Genomic DNA, 18,616 nt, shown 5'->3' with positions numbered 1-18,616 from the left:
AGTTTTTAAGATGAGAGAGGGTCAACTGTAGTGGTGAAAACACCTGACTGGAACGGTGGGCGTGGAAGCAAGGACTGCTGAGGAAGAGCTCAGTATTCAGAAGCCACAGAAGGCTGTGGAGGCCAAGTCAGTGGATATTTTTAAGGCAGAGATAGATAGATTCTTGATTAGTAGGGGTGTCAGAGGTTATGGGGAGAAGGCAGGAGAATGGGGTGAGGAGAGAGAGATAGATCAGCCATGCCTGAATGGTGGAGTTGACTTGATGGGCCGAATGGACTAATTCTGCTCCTATCACTTATGACCTTATTTGTTCAGTTTTCATTAGTAAATGGCAAAAACTGGGCATGTTTTGTGGTTAATGGCAAAGAAGTCAAACTAGAAATTGACACCGGAGCTGCCGTGAGCATCATCTCAGAGGAGCTGTTTCAGACCACCTTTTTAAAGCAACCACTTGGGCTTGCTGAAGTCACACTGAAGACATACACAGGGGAGGTTAGTCCTGTGTTGGGACAGTTTGAAGCCACTGTCAGCTATGAGAGTCAGAGTGAGCAGCTACCAATGATTGTGGTAAAGGGAGCAGGACCAGCTTTGTGTGGAAGGAACTGGTTAAAAAAGCTCACCTTAAACTGGAAAGAAATTAAACATGCCAGTGACAAGTCTCATCAGGAAGACATAAAGCATATTAAGGAAATGCCTCACCTGACATCAATACAGGATGTACTGGAGTTACACTCTGAAGTGTTTAAAGATGAACTTGGCACTCTGCGTGATGTCAAAGCAACAATTCTGGTGGAACCAGGGGCCCGCCCAAAGTTTTGCAAAAGCCGCCCACTGCCATTTGCCATGAAAGCACGGGTGGAGGCTGAATTGGACCGACTGGAAAAGGCCAACATAATTACTCCAGTCAAACATAGTGAATGGGCAGCACCCGTTGTTCCTGTTGAAAAAAAGGACCATACCATTCGTCTGTGTGGAGATTACAAACTCACTGTAAACCAAGCTGCCACCACAGAGACTTATCCCTTGCCATGGATAGAGGAGCTGATGGCAACCCTCAGTGGAGGAACAGTGTTTTCAAAGATCGACCTCGCCTCAGCGTACCAGCAGGTACTTCTGGAGGATGAATCAAAAAAACTGTTGACCATTAACACACATCGAGGCTTATTTGTCTATAACAGACTGGCTTTTGGTGTGAGCGCAGCACCCTCCATCTTCCAAAGAATCATGGAGAACCTCATGAAAGATCTGGATGTAGTGGTGTATCTGGATGATCTCCTCATCACAGGAAAAACTGAACAAGAGCATCTGCAAAACCTGCATAAAGTGCTACAGAGACTGCAGGAGAGCGGACTGAGAGTCAGGGAGTCAAAGTGTGAGTTTGGAAAGAAACAAATCGAATACTTGGGTCATGTGTTAAACAGCCAGGGCATCCAGCAGTCACCGGAGAAAGTCAGAGCAATAAAGGATGCACCAGCCCCCACCTGTGTGAAAGAGCTGAGAGCTTTCTTGGGACTAGTGAATTATTATGGACAGTTCATGCCCAACCAAAGCACCGTGCTTGCTTCCCTGTACAGGTTGCTGAAAGACCAGGTGTCGTGGGAGTGGAAAAGTCGAGAGCAGAAAGCTTTTGACAAGTGCAAATCGCTGCTCACAAGTGACAAGATCCTGGTGCACTATGACCAAAAGCTTCCTCTCACTCTGGCCTGTGACTCCTCAGCGTATGGCATTGGAGCTGTCATACAACACAAAATGCCTACAGGGGAGGAGCGCCCCATCGCCTTCTCATCACGCACATTATCCCCTGCTGAGAAGAAATATTCTCAGATTGAGAAAGAGGGACTGGCGCTCATTTTTGGTGTAAAGAAGTTTCACCAGTACCTGTGGGGGAGGAAATTCAAACTTGTGACTGATCACAAACCCCTGCTAACACTGTTTGGAGAACACAAAAGCCTGCCCACCATGGCTGCAGCTCGAATCCAAAGATGGGCAATGATTCTCTCTGCCTATGATTATCACATTGAGTACTGTGCTTCAGAGAAACATGGTAATGCAGATGGCCTCTCAAGAGTTCCGCTGCCTGACACAAACGACGCCGGGACCACAGCCGTCACTGACAGCGTATACACACTGTTAACTGAACATCTTGAGCAGGCTCCACTGAACGCAGACCAAGTGGCACGTGCAACACGCACAGACAACGTGTTGTCAAAGGTGCTGAAATTTGTCATGGACGGCTGGCCTGCTGAAGTGGATGAGACTCTGAAAGCTTTCCACACGCGTAGATGTGAACTTTCAGTAGAGCGAGGATGTGTCCTGTGGGGCACCAGAGTGGTGATTCCTGAAAAGTTGAGAAAAACTGTGTTAAAGGAGCTGCATTCTGGCCATCCAGGAACTGTGAAAATGAAAGCACTAACACGCAAGTACGTATGGTGGCCTAAAGTTGATGCAGAGGTGGAGCAAGTTTGCAGAGCATGTGAGTCATGTCAATTGGAGCAGAGGATGCCTCGTCAGGTGCCTTTGCATCCATGGGAATTTCCTGGCCAGAGTTGGAAAAGACTACACATAGACCTTGCTGGTCCATTTTTGGGACACACTTTCATGTTGGTGGTGGATGCTTACTCCAAGTGGTTGGAGGTGTTTAAAATGTCTAGCATCACATAACATAACATAACAAAACTTTATTGTCACTCGGCACAACACCGAACGAAATTTCAGCAGTCACAGCAAAAAAAGAAAAGAACACAGGACACACGACCCCAACACAAACATCCATCACAGTGACTCCAAACACCCCCTCACTGTGATGGAGGCAACAAAACTTCCCCTCTCCTCCCCCCGCACCCACGGACAGACAGCTCGACTCCTACCGAGGCAACCGACACGCACAGCCCCCGCAAGGGGATGGAAGGCCCCGGGCGATGTTAAGTCCAGCGGTCGAGCCGCACCGGGCACCGAAACGTCCCGCGGCCGAGCCGCACCGGGCACTGAAACGTCCCGCAGCCGAGCCGCACCGGGCACTGAAACGTCTCGCAGCCGAGCCGCACCGGGCACTGAAACGTCCCGCAGCCGAGCCGCGCCGGCGATGTTAAGTCCCGCAGCCGAGCCGCACCGGGCACTGAAACGTCCCGCAGCCGAGCCGCACCGGGCACTGAAACGTCCCGTGGCCGAGCCGCACCGGGCACTGAAACGTCCCGCGGCCGAGCTGCGCCGGCGATGTTAAGTCCAGCGGCCGAGCCGCGCCGGGCGATGGAAGGCCCCGCGGGCGAGCTGCGCCCCGGGGAAGAGACCTAATAAAAGAAAGGTTTCCCCCGCCCCACCCCCCCCCCAACACACCCACCCCCCCCCCACCACACATACACAGCCAAAAACAGAAACAAAAACCATCCCAACACCGACACAAACAAAAAAAAAGAAAAAAAGACAAACAGACTGCCAGAGAGCGGCAGCCGTTAGGCGCAGCCAACTCCTCCCAGTGCATCACAAGCCACTATCACACGACTGAGAAGACTGTTCGCAGCTTATGGATTGCCGGAGCACATTGTCACGGATAATGGAACGCAGTTCACGTCAGAGGAGTTTAAAAACTTCATGCAGCAGAATGGAATCCTTCATTCTACAAGTGCTCCTGGTCACCCTGCCTCGAATGGCCTGGCAGAACGGTACGTTCAGTCATTCAAGGGTGGAATGAAAAAGCTGACACACACCGCAATGGATGTGGAGGACAGGGTCTCCCTCTTTTTGATGCAGTATCGCACCACACCAAACTGCACTACTGGTCAGTCACCCGCGGACCTGTTTCTGAACAGACACGTGCGCACCCGTCTGGATTTCATCCGTCCGGACACAGCAGCCGCTGTTCGTAAAAAACAGTACAAGCAGAAGTTTCACCATGACCTCCGTGCAGCAGACAGGTGTTTCTCAGTGGCTGACCCAGTGTATTTATACAATACGGCTGGGGGAGGACGCAAATGGATTCCTGGAGTCATAGTGGATCAAACAGGACCGGTGTCTTACAAAGTACAAGGAGGAGACACCGACATCACCTACAGGAGACATGGAGATCAGCTGAGATTCAGAGTCATGGGAGATGGACTGGATCAGGACACTGAAAACTCAACCACTGACACTTCTGCACCGAGCCAACCCGCACAGCCGGAGGACATGTCATCATGCAGCGAGCCAGGGACTGTGGACCGTACAGCTGCAGCTGCTGCGCCGCTGAGTCCACGCCGATCATCAAGGGTCAGGAAGCCTCCAGACCGCTATGTCCCTTAAGCTTCATCAAAAAAAAAGGAAATGTTCGGCATGAAGGACTGTTTAGTTGTTTAAGTTGTTTTCATTAATATGAACACACAGATGGACTGAGACATGTTAAAACTACAAGAGGGTCTCTAGTGATAACAAGTAACTTTGCATAGTAGTAACTTTGAGAATGGTTATTGTCAGTAATAAGGCACTTGCTAATTTCAGTTATTTATGATTACCTTCATTTTAAAAAGGGGGTAATGTGGTGTATTTACCATTTGAGTTTTTGTGTTTTGGCAGCTGAGCCTTGCCGTAGTTCCGGGTATAAAGCATTGTGGGATGCCTGTATTAGCTCTCTGGTGGTGTTGAAGTAAAGCGGCCATATGTTGTATGCTAACCCGTCTCACTCGTCGATTCTTATCATAATACACCACAGGAAATGACAAATATAATTATCTGTTTGTGCTGACCACAAAATCTAGTTTAGGGCAGGAGTAACCATTGTGTGCCTTTGGGAGGGATTGAGGCAAGAGAATTCCAAGCGATGGCAACTTTGTGTTCAACTCCCTTTATTATTACCTACCGTTGCTGGATTACTGGGGCATAAAGCCTGCGCCAGTGGAAATATGGGCCAGTTAGACTTGCACATACATGGGAGCATACTTATGCTGGCTTCCACTTCTTCTGTGTTAGCAATCCGCATTATAATATTTTGTATTGTTTGTGTTTTATCAGCAGCTCTGTGTAATTCAGCAGAAAAGTAATGGCGACATTGACAAGTGTTATTTTACTGAATAGATTGCCAACCATTGGGTAACCATTCAGGCTAACGGGGCTGGTTGCAAATTCATACGATCATGGCCGGCAATATGGTGGCACCGTTTCGCCGTGGATTACATGTGCACATTGCCACAGCCAGAGAGCACGCCTTTCTCAAATGATCTGCCCGCTCTTTTTCAATACAGCATTGACAGTGAAATATAAATATAAGATTGAGAACAGTTACATGAACAGGTCATAAGGCCACAATTGATAGTAGCAGAATTAAGCCATTTGGCCCATAAAGTCTACACCATTCAATCATGGCTGATCGATCTCTCCCTCCTAACCCCATTCTCTTGCCTTAGACAATAGACAATAGGTGCAGGAGGAGGCCATTCGGCCCTTCGAGCCAGCACCGCCAATCACTGTGATCATGGCTGATCATGCACTATACCCCGTTCCTGCCTTCTCCCCATATCCCCTGACTCCGCTATCTTTAAGAGCTCTATCTAACTCTCTCTTGAAAGCATCCAGAGATTTGGCCTCCACTGCCTTCTCCTCATAACCCCCGAAACCCGTACTAATCAAGAATCTATCTATCTCGTGTGTGGATAGGAAGGGTTTTGAGGAATATGGGCCAAATGCAGGCAGGTGGGACTAATGTAGATAGGGGATCTTGGTTGAGATGGACAGGTCGGGCTGTTTCCATGCTGTACGACTCTATGTCACTACAGGAGAATGAATTTTCTTTTAAGTTGGAGTTTTTTTTTTATAGCAAGTCCGGCCAACCTCATGACTCAGTCTGTTAAATTGGAGGTAGGATTGTTGGTTTGACTGCAGGTAATCGAGTTGGTGAATTGTAAGTGTGCGTCCCACATTCTGAATAGCTGCAATAACAAAGTTTAATCATCCTTCTACAATTGTTGTGCCTGGTTGTGCTGGTGGTGTTGGAGTTTTATTTCAGTTCTCTGTCCACAACTGTTATAAAACCCACCAAGCAATAGGCCCGGCCCACCTTTGCCTCACGTGTCACTGTTTCTGCTGTGTGACAATCTTATGAGGTAAGTCTAAATCATGATTTGAAATACTCATCTGGCATGACATAATTCCACAAAACGTGTGTAAATGGAGTGGTATGTTTTCATTTCTACCAATAAAAGTCGACATTGGCATGGTCAGGCACACATCATGAACATGAAGTCTTCTGCTTGATATCTCACCACCCCCAAAAAAATGCATGCAATGTCTTCCACAACAGTGATTATGCCATGGTAAATTTGATGTATAATTCAGACAGACATGCTCTGTCAATAAATGAGATTGTTCATGTAGCATCTCACAAATGGCAGAATTTGTTATGTTTAGTTCAGTTTAGAGATACAGTGCGGAAACTGGGGGAGTCCCGAACAAGGGGCCACAGTTTAAGAATAAGGGGTAGGCCATTTAGAACTGAGATGAGGAAAAACTTTTTCAGTCAGAGTTGTGAATCTGTGGAATTCTCTGCCTCAGAAGGTAGTGGAGGCCAATTCTCTGAATGCATTCAAGAGAGAGCTGGATAGAGCTCTTAAGGATAGCGGAGTCAGGGGGTATGGGGAGAAGGCAGGAACGGGGTACTGATTCAGAATGATCAGCCATGATCACATCTCGAAGGGCCGAATGGCCTCCTCCTGCACCTATTGTCTATTGTCTATTGAAACAGGCCCTTCGGCCCACCGAGTCCGCGCCGCCCAGCGATCCCCGCACATTAACACTATCTTACACACACACTAGGGACAATTTTTACATTTACCAAGCCAATTAACCTACAAACCTGTACCTCCTCGGAGTGTTTATTATTGTGCAGTAATGCAAGTAAGAATTTTATTGTTCCATCTGGGACATATGACAATAAAACACTCTTGACTCTCTCTCTTGACTCTTGATGTGCGCAGTTAAAAGCACCTAGAACAAGGGGGTAATGGGGGGAAATGAGATTTGGTTGTGTGGGGAGAGGAGATATTGACTTGACTGGTTGTCTTTAAAAAAAAAAATTGCCATTTGTGAAACTCTTCTGCCACACCAATACTAGAAGAGGCAAGGTTAGAGCTGTGACGACCTAGGAATCGATTTGAAAGGATGATTAAAATTCTGCACAGGACTTTCATCTGTGCCATAAGAAGGATAAGCTCATTAGTCAGTTGTGGCACCTGGAATGAGCAGCCTAAAGCAAGAAGGGCATCAGTGAAAGGGCACCGAGCAAAACTGTTGCTTCCTGATAGGAAGCTCCATGCTGAACCGAGTGACACTCAGACACATAGGCCCACCTTTATCAAGCAGTTTTTGTCTCCCCCTTTGTAATCATCACTGCCCCTTACCTCATCTATGCTGTGTGTGCTTGGTTGCTTGCATGATATGCACTCTGCTTTTTTTGAGGATATAATTGGATTGTTTGGGCATTTCCACAGGGAGAAGATTCAGTTCATCCGGAGTGAGGGGACGAGTGGACTGGGGCGACTATCCAGTGATGCAGATCTTGTTATGCTGCTAAGGTAGGTTCAGTTGATCAGTCTAGCTGATACTTGCTGACAAGCAAGGTGGGGCAGGAGCATCTAATCACTGTCGGGAGTCTCTACATCTGGTGAATCCTGCATTGCGCTTGTACCATCAGCACGGTGGCGCAGCGGTAGAGTTGCTGCCTTACAGCGCCAGAGACCTGGGTTCAATCCTGACTACAGGTGCTGTCTGCATGGAGTTTGTACGTTCTCCCTGTGACTGCGTGGGTTTTCTCTGGATGCTCCGGTTTCCTCCTACATCCCAAAGATGTACCGGTTTGTAGGTTAATTAGCTTCAGTTAAATTGTAAATTGTCCCTAGTGTGTGTAGGACAGGGCTAGTGTACAAGATGATCGCTGATCGGCGCGGAATCAGTGGGCCGAAGGGCCTGTTTTTGCACTGTATCTCTAAAGTCTAAAGTTTAAAATCTGGGTGGAGTTGATTTGAAGAAGGGTAGAATTACAAAGTGTTTTCGCGTTTATGGGTTCTTGATGTGGGAAACGGTCTTGATGGAGTCTTCAAGATAGAGTAGAAAGGAAAATATAATCATAGTGGAAATAGCCTCAGGAAACTGGAGTTTTATAGCATGAAATGGAGGATATGTCGAGCTGCTATTTAAAGCCTTCCTGCTCAGATTGGGTGTTGCCCTCAAACGGAAAAGAATGAGTAAACAGGAGGGTGTCTTTCAACTTGTTATTAAATCAATTGATCCAAATAGTTAACCATAGGGTAACATAATGTTCATACCGTTAGGTTTTGACATTTGTAAATTTCAGCTCTTTGTTTACCACTATTGATGAATAGTTATTTTGATAAATTCAGATTATTTATTTTGTAAATATTCTTTAACAATGTCGCTCCAGTTCTGAGTAATTAATCCCCTACTATGCACACTCACCTCCTGCTCCCTTCTTATTTTCTTGATGCCTCGATGTCCACATTTACCACCAATGACTTTGACAGACAAAGTTCTTACAGGACTTCATAAGGTATTGCAGGGATGATAATTCCACAGCTGAAGTGTCTGGAACTAGGCGCCCCAGTCTCAGAATAAAGGGTTCACTACAAGACAAACCTGAGAAGAAATGTCTTCACCCAGAACCTAGTCAACCTTTGGCATTCTCAGTTTAGTTTAGTTTAGTTTGGAGATACAGCATGGTAACGGGCCCATTGGCCCACCATGCTAACCGTTCGATCGATCACCCGTTCACGCCAGTTCTATGTTTTCCCACTTTGCTATCCACTCCCGACACACTAGGGGCAATTCACAGAGGCCAATTAACCTCCAAACCTGCACGTCTTTGGGATGCAGGAGGAAGCCGGAGCAGCTGGAGGAAACCCATCCTGTCACAGGGAAAATGTGCAAACTCCACACATAAAGCAGTCACGGTCAGGATCAAACCCGGGCCATGATGGTGTGAGACAGCAGCTCGACCAGCTGCACCACTGTGCCACCCCAAATCTCTTCCTTTGTGGGCTGTAGAGGATCGGTTATTGAGCATATTCAAGACAGAGATTGATAGATTTTTAGATGTTAGCAAGATCAAAGTTACTGCCCTATATCAAATATTCAGGAGATAAAATTATACTACTTAAGAAAATATTTTGCCAGATTTACATTAATTTAATTTTACTGGAAATAGCCTAACATGAGCAGTTTTTTTGTGTGTGTGTTTAATCAGTGTGCTTCAGTTACTGTGGTAACTATTAATTATAGTAATGAGCATAAAATTATGCAGCAACATGGTTTTCCAGCTGGATGGTGGTAAAGATCTATAATTCCCACCAACTGCTTTTGTTTATTGGACCCCTCAGTTAAACCTCTTATCAAAAAATTAGCAAAACATCTAGCTATCATCTACAAAAATAATTTTAAAAACTTGGTCATGTTTCCTTGACCAAGTGTTCCCGATGTAAATTGTACCATCATTATAAGGATATAAAACATCCTGTGGAGGTGCAGTCGTTGGTGAAGAGAGAGTAAAGGAGAGGGGAGAGTACGCAGCCTTGCGGTGCTCCTATGCTGAGGGTCTGCGGGTCCGAGATGTGCTTTCCCAGCCTCACATGCTGCTTCCTGTCTGTCAGGAAGTTGGTGATCCACTGACAGAGGGGTTCAGGCACAGTCAACTGGGAGAGTTTGGAGTGTAGTAGCTCTGGCACAATGGTTTTGAATGCTGAGCTAAAATCCACAAACAGAATCCTGGCATAGGTCCCCTTGTGGTCTAGGTGCTGGAGGATGAAGTGCAGGCCTAGGTTGACTGCGTCATCCACTGATCTATTGGCCCGGTATGCAAACTGCAGGGGGTCCAGCAGGGGGTTTGTGATATTTCTCAGGTGGGCCAGCGCAAGTCTTTCAAGGGTCTTCATGACTACAGAGGTAAGTGCGACAAGCCTGTAGTTAATCAGACCTGTAATCCTTGGCTTTTTGTTTATGTGAACAATAGTGGAGACTTTTAAGCAGGCAGGGACAGTGCAGGTTTGCAGGGACTGGTTGAAAATGTCTGTGTAGATCGGTGCCAGTTGTTCAGCACAGAGTTTGAGAGAAGAGGGGGAAACATTGCCCGGTCCTGGAGATTTCTGGCTTTTCTGTCTCCTGAATAGGTTTTGCACCTCCTCAATTGCTATTGTTAGTGATGGATAAGTAGCCAGGCTGATGTTGGGCAGCAAGGAGGGGGTGGGTAGTGGACGAGGGCCATCTTTGCAGACTGGAGTCAGGCCGTAAGTGGGTGTGAAATGGTGATTGGGGAGGAATGGGTGGGGGAGGGAGGGAGGGAGTGGGTTATGGAGCCTGCAGTAGAAATTGGATAAATAGGGTGATGGAAGATATTTACTGCACTGTAAGCCAGCGAGCCCGATGCTTAATTGGTGAAAGGGACTGTGTATGAGTTGGAGGCCCAAACTAAAGTGTTGGGTGATGATGGTGGACTTAAAATCGTCCACTGGGACCGAGATCTCGTGTGTATCCATATCCTCTGCTGTGCCTTGTCCTCTTGGCCTGCCAGGGATTTGGAGTGCCTTCCTGTGGTCTCTACTTGTCTCACACACCCTATTCCCATGCCATGTGCTCTGCTCTCTCTCATCACCTGGCTAGTTGCAGTCTGATATAAAAATGCCCGGGATGTGCCACAGTCCTTGGGCTCCAGTGAGACACACGCCCAGCCTCCAGATGGGGTGAGTCTATACCTATGATGAGCGTTTGTCGGCACCGGGCCTGTACTCGCTGGTGGTTAGAAGAATGAGGAGGGAGCTCATTGAAAAGTACAGTGTAGCGAAAGGCTTGGATGTGGAGAGGATGTTTCCACTAGTGGGAGAGTCTAGGACTAGAGGTCATAGCCTCAGAATTAAAGGACGTTCTTTTAGGAAGATGAGGAGAAATGTCTTTAGTCAGAGGGTGGTGAATCTGTGGAATTCTTTGCCACAGAAGGCTGTGGAGGCCGTCAATGGCTATTTTTTAAGGCAGAGATAGATAGATTTTTGATTAGTACGGGTGTCGGGGGTTATGGGGAGAAGGCAGGATAATGGGGTTAGGAGGGAGAGTTGGATCGGCCATGATTGAATGGCAGAGTAGACTTGATGGGCCGAATGGCCTAATTCTACTCCTATTCCTTATTACCTCATACAGCCCTGGTAGGACGAAATCAGTACTGGAATTTCCCAGAATTATGCAGGTGCAGAGGAATGCCACAGGCCAGGAGTTACTCTCTGTGCAACAGCACATCAGTAGAGTAACTCAGCAGAACAGGCAGCATCTCTGGAGAGAAGGAATGGGTGTCGTTTCAGGTCCAGACCCCTCTTAAAATTTAAGAATCTGTGGAGCTGCTCAGCTGGGGGCAAATTACATGAACCGGATCTTCTTTCGGAGATGTTGTTTTGCAAGAAAAACATTGCAGGACTGTTTGCCCAAAATAAGGCTGTGGATCATCCAGGAATCATGAAGCTTGGAGGTAATTTACAGATGAGGGTCTCGGCAGCAGGAACGCTGAGGCAGGATAACTTCACGGGGATGGAAAAACTACTAGACACGTGCTCCAAAGTTTCCTCGGGGAATCAAAGGTGATGGACTTCTGTTTTCCCTATGTCAAGCTAGATGCAGGAAAAATGTCCCCAATGTTGGGGGAGTCCAGAACCAGGGGACACAGTCCAAGAATAAAGGGGAGGCCGTTTAAAACTGAGGTGAGAAGAAACTTTTTCACCCAGAGAGTTGTGAATTTGTGGAATTCTCTGCCACAGAGGGCAGTGGAAGCCAATTCACCGGATGAATTTAAAACAGAGTTAGATAGAGCTCTGGGGGCTAGTGGAATCAAGCGATATGGGGAGAAGGCAGGCACGGGTTACTGATTGTGGATGATCAGCCGTGATCACAATGAATGGCGGTGCTGGCTCCAAGGGCCAAATGGCCTCCTCCTGCACCTATTTTCTATGTTTCTATGTTTAGTAATGGAAAATATTTGACAGTTAGACCCGTGACAGTACAGTAAATCCATGATTTAGGAATGTCAGATTTTATTTTAAAGGTGGCACAGTGGCGCAGCGATAGAACTGCTGCCTCACAGCATCAGAGACCTGGGTTTGATCCTGACTACGGGTGCTGTCTGCCTGGAAATTGCACGTTCACCCTACGACTGCATGTGTTTTCGCCGGGTGCTCGGTTTTTATTTCTGCATTCCAAACATGTGCGAGTTTGTAGGCTTCTGTAAATAGCCCCTAGCATGATAACATGGGATAACACGGAACTGGTGTATTGATGGTCGATGATCGGCATAAGCTCAGTGGGCCGAAGAGCCTGTCTCTAAAATGCCATGTCTCTAAAACTAAAACTTAAAAACTAACCAAGTTTGAAACAATCTACCAGTAAAACAATCACTTAGTTTCCCTACTTCTTATCCCACTTTTTGAACTACGTTGGTTTGATCCAAAGGTATTTAGGATGTGAAATAAAATCAACAATCGTGGAAGAACTCAAGGTCTGTGGAGAGAGTTGAATTTGAAAAAAAAATTAGAATCACTTTAGACTGTAAAATATTCTGATACGATCACAAAAAAAAAAGAAATGGAAATGTACATGTTAAAAAATAATGATGTATGCTTTGTCATCTCTCCTATTTAGCTTGTTTGAAGATGAGATTATGTCTTATGTGCCACCTCATGCCTTACTTCACCCCAGTTACTGTCAATCTCCACGTGGTTCCCCTATATTGTCTCCTCAGAATTCCCCAGGTAAGGAAATGATAACCTGAAAACGGCAATGAACTCTGGTGGAAAATGTAAATAAGAACAATGCTCTATTCGGCGAGGTTGTGATAATGCAGTTCCAGTCGAGCGATTTGTCAGTTGTGTGGGAAGGAACTGCTGATGCTGGTTTACACCAAAGATCAGGGGTTCAGTGCTGCCGGAGCTCACCGGAGAGCCGCCCCGGCACCTCTGTAAAAGAAAAAGCCAAAATAAACAGCGGGGAGTTTTAACTAGTGGGGAATTCAACAGCGGCCACTCCGACACCCGACACCGCTCCAGCAACTAAAAAAATAGCCCTGCAAGATTTGCCGAAGATAGACGCAAAATGCTGGAGTAACTCAGCGGGACAGGCAGCATCTCTGGAGAGAAGGAATGGGTGACGTTTCGGGTCGAGACCCTTCTTCAGACGTGCTGATTAGCTGGCATGTTGGAGTGTGAAGCTTTTCTTGATTGAGAAAATCTTCAAAAAAGAAGTTGAAAAAAATCAAAGGGGGAAGTAACTAAATAAAAGGAGGTGTAAAGAATCTGGAAGGAAAATGTAGAAAGTCAGGACTAAATTACAGTTAAGAATTAACGAATAAGGAATCTTAATTGCCGGGAGATGTTACCTTATAGATGATGGGGACACTATTACTGAGATGTGCAGAAGAAATTTTAATTCAAGAGAGTTGGGAAAATTATAGTTTTACATTCTACTTGAGGAAGGATTAAAGGATTTTCTGAAATGTGACAGCTGTCCAAGTTCTGATATTTTTATGAAATGATTAATATAATGAGTGTATTTATTTCACAAAATGCTGGAGTAACTCAGCAGCAATATAATGAGTGCATTATACTTCCCATGCTGGCTGCAAGGGTTTATTTTCTTAATTAAAGATTGACCAGTTTCTCCAACAGTAAAGATGGGCAAAGCCACTTCATAAAGTATTGTACACTTATTTGTATATAAACATAGCACAAAAAGTAAGGAAATTTGTGTTTGGTAGATTATTTCTTTGTTGTAACAATGCTTCTTGGCAATAAATCTTATACCGTTGGAAAGCCTGTTTATTTCCCTTTTAAATGGTGCCACATTTGTAAGGAACATGCATTTGTGGGATGAGCAGCAGAGCTGAGTATATGGGTTGCGCCCATGAAAAATTTGCCAAATCTTCTCTGCCAATGCCAAACAGCTTATTCTGCCATTGACTCTTGTTCGGTGTTGTTTGGTGGATTGGATGATTGAAGTCTGAAGAAACAAGACATATTGGCAATTTAACAATTTATTCATTTAATAAACAGGAGCCACAGTAGCGTGTGGAAGAACCATACACAGCCATAACAGCCTGGCACCTCCTCCTCATGCTGGTCACCAGCCTGGTCACACACTGTTGTGGGATGGCATCCCATTCTTGTCAGCACCTGGGGGTACCAGAAGCTCAAAACAAGAGTCAATAGCAACAGCAGAATAAGCTGTTTGGCATTGGCAGAGAAGATTTGGCAAATTTTTCATGGGCGCAACCCATATACTCAGCTCTGCTGCTCATTCCACAAATGCATGTTCCTTACAAATGTGGCACCATTTAAAAGGGAAATAAACAGGCTTTCCAACGGTATAAGATTTATTGCCAAGAAGCATTGTTACAACAAAGAAATAATCTACCAAACACAAATTTCCTTACTTTTTGTGCTATGTTTAGTATACTTGTTCCTTATAGTATGCTTTATATTATACGTATTTATCTATTGTACACTTTATAGTATACAGTGCCCTCCATAATGTTTGGGACAAAGACCCATCATTTATTTATTTGCCTCTGTACTCCACAATTTGAGATTTGGAATAGAAAAAATCACATGTGGTTAAAGTGCACATTGTCAGATTTTATTAAAGGGTATATTTATACATTTTGGTTTCACCATGTAGAAATTACAGCAGTGTTTATACATAGTCCCCCCATTTCAGGGCACCATAATGTTTGGGACACAGCAATGTCATGTAAATGAAAGTAGTATTTTGGTGCATATCCTTTGCATGCAATGACTTCTTGAAGTCTGTGATTCATGGACATCACCAGTTGCTGGGTGTCTTCACTGGTGATGCTCTGCCAGGCCTGTATTGCAGCCATCTTTAGCTTATGCTGGTTTTGGGGGCTAGTCCCCTTCAGTTTTCTCTCCAGCATATAAAAGGCATGCTCAATTGGGATCAGATCGGGTGGTTGACTTGGCCACTCAAGAATTGACCATTTTTTAGCTTTGAAAAACTCCTTTGTTGCTTTAGCAGTATGTTTGGGATCATTGGCTTGCTGTAGAATGAACCACCGGCCAATGAATTTCGAGGCATTTAATTGAACTTGAGCAGATAGGATGTGTCGATACACTTCAGAATTCATTATGTTATTACCATCAGCAGTTGTATCATCAATGAAGATAAGCGAGCCAGTACCTTCAGCATCCATACATGCCCAGGCCATAACACCCCCACCACCGTGTTTCATAGATGACAATAGACAATAGGTGCAGGAGTAGGCCATTCAGCCCTTCGAGCCAGCACCGCCATTCAATGCGATCATGGCTGATCATTCTCAATCAGTACCCCGTTCCTGCCTTCTCCCCATACCCCCTCACTCCGCTATCCTTAAGAGCTCTATCCAGCTCTCTCTTGAAAGCATCCAACGAACTGGCCTCCACTGCCTTCTGAGGCAGAGAATTCCACACCTTCACCACTCTCTGACTGAAAAAGTTCTTCCTCATCTCCGTTCTAAATGGCCTACCCCTTATTCTTAAACTGTGGCCCCTTGTTCTGGACTCCCCCAACATTGGGAACATGTTTCCTGCCTCTAATGTGTCCAATCCCCTAATTATCTTATATGTTTCAATAAGATCCCCCCTCATCCTTCTAAATTCCAGTGTATACAAGCCCAATCGCTCCAGCCTTTCAACATACGACAGTCCCGCCATTCCGGGAATTAACCTAGTGAACCTACGCTGCACGCCCTCCATAGCAAGAATATCCTTCCTCAAATTTGGAGACCAAAACTGCACACAGTACTCCAGGTGCGGTCTCACCAGGGCCCGGTACAACTGTAGAAGGACCTCTTTGCTCCTATACTCAACTCCTCTTGTTACGAAGGCTAACATTCCATTGGCTTTCTTCACTGCCTGCTATACCTGCATGCTTCCTTTCATTGACTGATGCACTAGGACACCCAAATCTCATTGAACTCCCCCTCCTCCTAACTTGACACCATTCAGATAATAATCTGCCTTTCTATTCCTACTTCCAAAGTGAATAACCTCACACTTATCTACATTAAACTGCATCTGCCATGTATCCGCCCACTCACACAACCTGTCCAAGTCACCCTGCAGCCTTATTGCATCTTCCTCACAATTCACACTACCCCCCAGCTTAGTATCATCTGCAAATTTGCTAATGGTACTTTTAATCCCTTCGTCTAAGTCATTAATGTATATCGTAAATAGCTGGGGTCCCAGCACCGAACCTTGCGGTACCCCACTGGTCACTGCCTGCCATTCCGAAAGGGACCCATTTATCCCCACTCTTTGCTTTCTGTCTGTCAACCAATTTTCTATCCATGTCAGTACCCTACCCCCAATACCATGTGCCCTAATTTTGCCCACTAATCTCCTATGTGGGACCTTGTCGAAGGCTTTCTGAAAGTCGAGGTACACCACATCCACTGACTCTCCCCTGTCAATTTTCCTAGTTACATCCTCAAAAAATTCCAGTAGATTTGTCAAGCATGATTTCCCCTTCGTAAATCCATGCTGACTCGGAATGATCCCGTTACTGCTATCCAAATGCTCAGCAATTTCGTCTTTTATAATTGACTCCAGCACCTTCCCCACCACTGATGTCAGACTAACTGGTCTATAGTTACCCGTTTTTTCTCTCCCTCCTTTCTTAAAAAGTGGGATAACATTTGCTATCCTTCAATCCACAGGAACTGATCCTGAATCTATAGAACATTGAAAAATGATCTCCAATGCTTCCACTATTTCTAGAGCTACCTCCTTAAGTACCCTGGGATGCAGACCATCAGGCCCTGGGGATTTATCAGCCTTCAGTCCCATCAGTCTACCCAAAACCATTTCCTGCCTAATGTAGATTTCCTTCAGTTCCTCCATCAACCTAGGTTCTCCGGCCCCTAGAACATTTGGGAGATTGTGTGTATCTTCCTCAGTGAAGACAGATCCAAAGTAACGGTTTAACTCGTCTGCCATTTCTTTGTTCTCCATAATAAATTCCCCTGCTTCTGTCTTCAAGGGACCCACATTTGCCTTGACTATTTTTTTCCTCTTCACGTACCTAAAAAAACTTTTGCTATCCTCCTTTATATTATTGGCTAGTTTACCCTCGTACCTCATCTTTTCTCCCCGTATTGCCTTTTTAGTTAACTTTTGTTGCTCTTTAAAAGAGTCCCAATCCTCTGTCTTCCCACTCTTCTTTGCTATGTTATACTTCCTCTCCTTAATTTTTATGCTGTCCCTGACTTCCCTTGTCAGCCACCTGTTTGCCCAGCTCCCGCCTCATGCCTCTGTAATCCCCTTTGCTATACTGTAATACCGACACTTCCGATTTTCCCTTCTGCCTTTCCATTTGCAGAGTAAAACTTATCATGTTGTGATCACTGCCTCCTAATGGCTCTTTTACCTCTAGTCCCCTTATCAGATCAGGATCATTACACAACACTAAATCCAGAATTGCCTTCTCCCTGGTAGGCTCCAGTACAAGCTGTTCTAAGAATCCATCTCGAAGGCACTCTACAAACTCTCTTTCCTGGGGTCCATTTCCAACCTGATTTTCCCAGTCTACCTGCATGTTGAAATCTCCCATAACCACCGTAGCATTACATTTTTGACACGCCAATTTTATCTCCTGATTAAACTTGCACCCTATGTCGAGGCTACTGTTTGGGGGCCTATAGATAACTCCCATTAGGGTCTTTTTACCCTTACAATTTCTCATTTCTATCCATACTGATTCAACATCTCCTGATTCTATGTCACCCCTTGCAAGGGAATGTATATCATTCCTTACCATCAGAGCAACCTCACCCCCTCTGCCCACCTGTCTGTCTTTTCTATACGTTGTGTACCCCTGAATATTCAGTTCCCAGCCCTGGTCCTCTTGTAGCCATGTCTCAGTGATCCCTACAACATCATACTTGCCCATGACTAACTGAGCCTCAAGCTCATCCACTTTATTTTTTATACTACGCGCATTTAAGTACAACACTTTAACTTCTGTATTTACATCCCCTCTCACATCGGTCACAATTGGCCCTGCCCTTAATTTCTTTTCCCCTCTATAACTTCTGTTCCCATTCTTCCGAGAGTCTTTTGCAATATCTCCTGTATTCCCTTTTACCTCATCTTCATATTCACAATTTGTTAACCCCTCCCCCCCACTACTTAGTTTAAAGCCACAGGTGTCACACTAGCAAACCTGCCTGCCAGAATGTTTGTCCCCCTGCTGTTAAGATGTAACCCGTCCCTTTTGTACAAGTCACCCCTAGCCCAGAAGAGATCCCAGTGGTCCAGAAATCTAAATCCCTGCTCTCTGCACCAGCCCCTCAGCCATAAATTCATACCCTCTATCTCTCTGTTCCTGGCCTCACCAGCACGAGGTACCGGTAGCAGTCCAGAGATAACCACCTTCGACGTCCTACTTCTCAGTGTTTTTCCCAACTCTCTAAACTCCCGCTGTAGCACCTCCTTCCTCTTCCGCCCGACGTCATTCGTGCCCACATGCACAACGACTTCAGGTTGATCGCCTTCCCTCACTAGGATTTTCTGAAGCCGGTCCGTGATGTGTTGAACCCTGGCACCAGGGAGGCAAC

The 18,616-nt window shown here is 45.7% G+C and overlaps 1 protein-coding gene across 5 annotated transcripts in view; it reads left to right on the top strand.

Moving 5' to 3' along the window:
* Window positions 1-18,616, top strand: part of LOC144596046 (E3 ubiquitin-protein ligase HECW2-like) — a 339,372-nt gene that overhangs the window by 265,817 nt on the left and 54,939 nt on the right. For all 5 annotated transcript variants that reach the window (XM_078404133.1, XM_078404134.1, XM_078404131.1 and 2 more), the window contains 2 exons: window positions 7,452-7,535; window positions 12,646-12,755. In XM_078404133.1, the coding sequence (XP_078260259.1) occupies window positions 7,452-7,535; window positions 12,646-12,755 (194 nt within the window). The remainder of the gene's footprint in view (window positions 1-7,451; window positions 7,536-12,645; window positions 12,756-18,616) is intronic.

Source organism: Rhinoraja longicauda, chromosome 8 (genome assembly GCF_053455715.1).
Source record: "Rhinoraja longicauda isolate Sanriku21f chromosome 8, sRhiLon1.1, whole genome shotgun sequence".
Classification (NCBI taxonomy): domain Eukaryota; kingdom Metazoa; phylum Chordata; class Chondrichthyes; order Rajiformes; family Arhynchobatidae; genus Rhinoraja; species Rhinoraja longicauda.
This window is presented reverse-complemented; position numbering and strand designations above follow the sequence as displayed.